Source organism: Cryptotermes secundus, unplaced genomic scaffold (assembly GCF_002891405.2).
Source record: "Cryptotermes secundus unplaced genomic scaffold, Csec_1.0 scaffold5843, whole genome shotgun sequence".
Taxonomy (NCBI): Eukaryota; Metazoa; Arthropoda; class Insecta; order Blattodea; family Kalotermitidae; genus Cryptotermes; species Cryptotermes secundus.
The window spans coordinates 1-3,343 of NW_019735093.1; the positions used below are offsets into that span (position 1 = coordinate 1).

The 3,343-nt window shown below is 40.7% G+C and overlaps 1 protein-coding gene across 1 annotated transcript; it reads right to left on the reverse strand.

Moving 5' to 3' along the window:
- Nucleotides 1-27: 27 nt before the first annotated feature.
- Nucleotides 28-3,243, reverse strand: LOC111869252 (the record flags this gene model as incomplete). The annotated part of the gene is made up of 4 exons (XM_023860633.2): nucleotides 2,943-3,243; nucleotides 2,382-2,560; nucleotides 2,079-2,210; nucleotides 28-102 (listed from the first exon to the last, which is right to left on the reverse strand). Coding segments are annotated over exons 2-4 (369 nt in total), but the record flags the coding sequence as incomplete, so codon positions are not given.
- Between the last annotated feature and the right edge of the window lie 100 nt (nucleotides 3,244-3,343).

Consider the following 3,343-nt stretch of genomic DNA (forward strand, 5'->3'; position numbering starts at 1 on the left):
CACAGGGCGCTGCTCTGTTGCTGTCACAGGGCGCTGGGTTGTCGCCGTCACAGGTCGCTGTGCTGTCATGGTCTCTTGTTTTTTTGCGAGGCACCTGGAAAACTGAACATATCACAGTGGCTTCAGGAAAGTGTAGCTAAGTGGCGTCGATATTGCGTGATTCAAGAGTAGTTTGCGGCATTACAGAATTAATATTCATTGTGAACTTTCTTTGATTTGAAGAATTACACCACGGAAGAATGCTTCACACACCTACACACATGCATTGTATTGTGTCGAATATGATCATATGCTAGGCCATGGCTTGTTGAACACTTCCTAAAAACCGAAATGATTGCAGAAACGAATATTATCCATTGCTAGACAACTAATGGTTGCAACAAGTTTCGCAATAACGAACATGCTTGGAGAGATGAAATCGTTTCCCAAATTAACACAAGATTCCGAGACAACCGATTCTTCGAAAACAGTAATGGAACCCTTGAACTTGGTGACTTCTATGAGGACTGCGTGGTAGTTAAAAAAGTCAGTCGATTCGTGATTTTGTTAAGAGAGACGTCGTTCAAGGCATTCAGAAAGTCATTCATAAGGAAATTCAGAAGGCAGTTGAATAGTTGAAAGTTTAAGCAGATAAGATTCGTTACCAAGCAACGACTAGCAAGGGGACGTTGAAGACTTCCTTTTGTGTGTTATAGTCACAGTAATATTTAGAGTGTTATAATTATTTGTTGTTACGACGCGTGTCTAGCAAAAAAAGTAAAAAAAAAAAAGTAAAGGTATCCGTGTAACAGGCCGTGGAAGCCCATAGGGTTGTGAGATGTTGCACATTTTCTAGACAATCGGCTCATAGATGGCGGAAAGATTGTCAGCCTTACGTGCCGGCTGCCCTTTACCCCCAAGAATATTCTTAGTACTCATTTCTGTTAGAGGATGAGTCGACCCCAGGGCCATAGTGCGGCTGCAATGATTAGGTCAATTGAAAAAATCCATGATCTCATCGGGACTTGAACCCGCGACCTCCCTGCTTGTAGCATACTACCTCAACCAACTACGTTACAGCGTAGCCCTTGTGAGTGTCCAATAATTCTATTCATCTGATCCAGAACCCATTATAATTATTCACACCAATCAGGAATATGTGACAGTACGTATTTCTTTGTTGTGTGTTCCCGTGCCAAGATGCAACGGTGTTCCACATTCACGAGTACATAAGAATATGCCATTATCCATTATCCTCGGATAAATAAAACCACAACCTCATACACTAATTATGAATGCTAATATTACAATGCGATATGCAGTATATCAGGTAGGTCTCTCGCATTCAAGCCTTGCACTGATATGATGTCTTCAAGGTGTGCTGCAAGTCTGTTATCTTATCAAATTCGTATTAGATGTAATAATTTATTTTTACTTTGTTTCTAATTATTTTATAAATTTCATATAATGTTGTGGCGTATGGTCTCGTCACAAACGATGACTCTGTAAACAGCGGCCGTTGCTTGGCAACGGCCTCACGCACGCAACAAGAGAAAAACTGCGATTTCTTAGTGGTTAGAAAGGGGACATTACGTAAGGACTTCAGTTAAAGGAATTGTCGTCCTGATCGGCGGTAAACCGCCAGCGTTAAATTCACTTTGACTTTGACATTGCGGTCATAAAATATGGTGAAGAGTATCGTGGGACTTAAACCAAGGATCACCGTGCTGTTGAGGGCCTGCAGCAGTTTAACAGCTAGTTAAGTTCATTTGTGAGACAATGGCCATCCGGGAATGATCTCAGCGTGGAAGCTGAAGAATCTCCACTGTTAGAAGCCATTGTAGACACTGTGGCGTGGATTCTAGTGATGTGTAAACTGTGGAGATCAGCGATGGCGCTATAATTAAGTGTAGTCACGAATCGTGTGCTAAAATGGTCAATAAACGAATCACCAAAACCAATTTTCCTCTATTGTCACTCATAGACGTGACAATATCTATGACACATCTAATTTGACAATTTGACAGAAACACATTTTTTCAATCAGCATGATAATCTGCTTTTTAATTTCAGTATGAACATGTCTGAAGTCTGCTTACCTTCTCACATACCCATCTTCGGATGCTCTCGAAGCACCCGCAGGTGGACGAGTCTCGGGAGTCTTCTGTGCCCTCTCCCGTGTTGTCTGGGCATTTCCTCTCATAAGGATCTTCATCACTATCCAAGTCATTCTGAAAGGGACAACTAATTTTATCGAAGCTTCGGTTCATATTTTAGTTGGCAAGACTGCTTATGAGTTCTATACAATTCTTACTTCCAAAATTTGCCAGACACGTATGTTTCAGTCAACATGACAATCTGTCTTTTTAGTTTCAGTATGAACATGTCTGAAATCTGCTTACTTGGTTGCATAGTATCCATTTTTGGACCCACCCGAAGCAGCCGCTGATGGACGAGTCTCGGGCCTGTTTTGTGCTCTCTCGGAGTTCGTCATGAGAACAGCAGTTGTCACCTTCTGTTTCGGCCGGAACACAAGCTCGAATGTTCTGCGTAACACGTTCCATTTCCAAACCAGAAAGACCTATGTTAACAGAAATTTCCGTGGATTTTTTCACGTTATTACTTACACAGTCTTTTCTGGCGATAGGTTGAAATGCCAATTGAANTATGTAACAAAGAAAATATGTCACGATTATGTTACCTGAGATCAGGAAATTAATTAGTTGAAGTCTAATTGATATGAAAGTACATATATGTGCGTTTGTGTTTTAAACGTTATGCTTTAAAAGCAACTAACATATTGTCACATGTATGAGTGGCCACAGACTTGGTTAGGATTGGTGAATAGAGTTACTGACCATGTACTGGTCGTAACTACAAATAACTATAATATTATTACTGATTTCCACAATTCACAAGTTACTACATGCTAAGTTTTCTTAGTTTGTTTTACTAATCGTTACCTGTAATGGATTTTAACGCTGAAGGTTCTCCCAGTTCGAGTAATATCAAATGCAGTGGAGCCCTGGTTATATTCCTTTGGACGGACAAAACAGAAAATCGACTCGTAACAGTTTTTCTACTGTTGCGGGCGGTTACCTAGCAATAGCCCAGGTATCATTTACCAGTTTCTATAGCAACAGTGTTACACGCAGCAATACAAGCTGGAACTTAGCATACGTAGTTAGGGAAATGTGGAATTGTTCACATCGGGTGTATTTTTAGTCTACTTTCCTACTTTTAACAAGAATTCTTTTGTCGTTGCATGTATATTCTTTGCCGCGGAAACTGCTTTACGTAGTTGCTGCTAGTATCTGCACTGTTGTCTAGTAAGGGGTATGGGATACACAGATATGACGGTGAT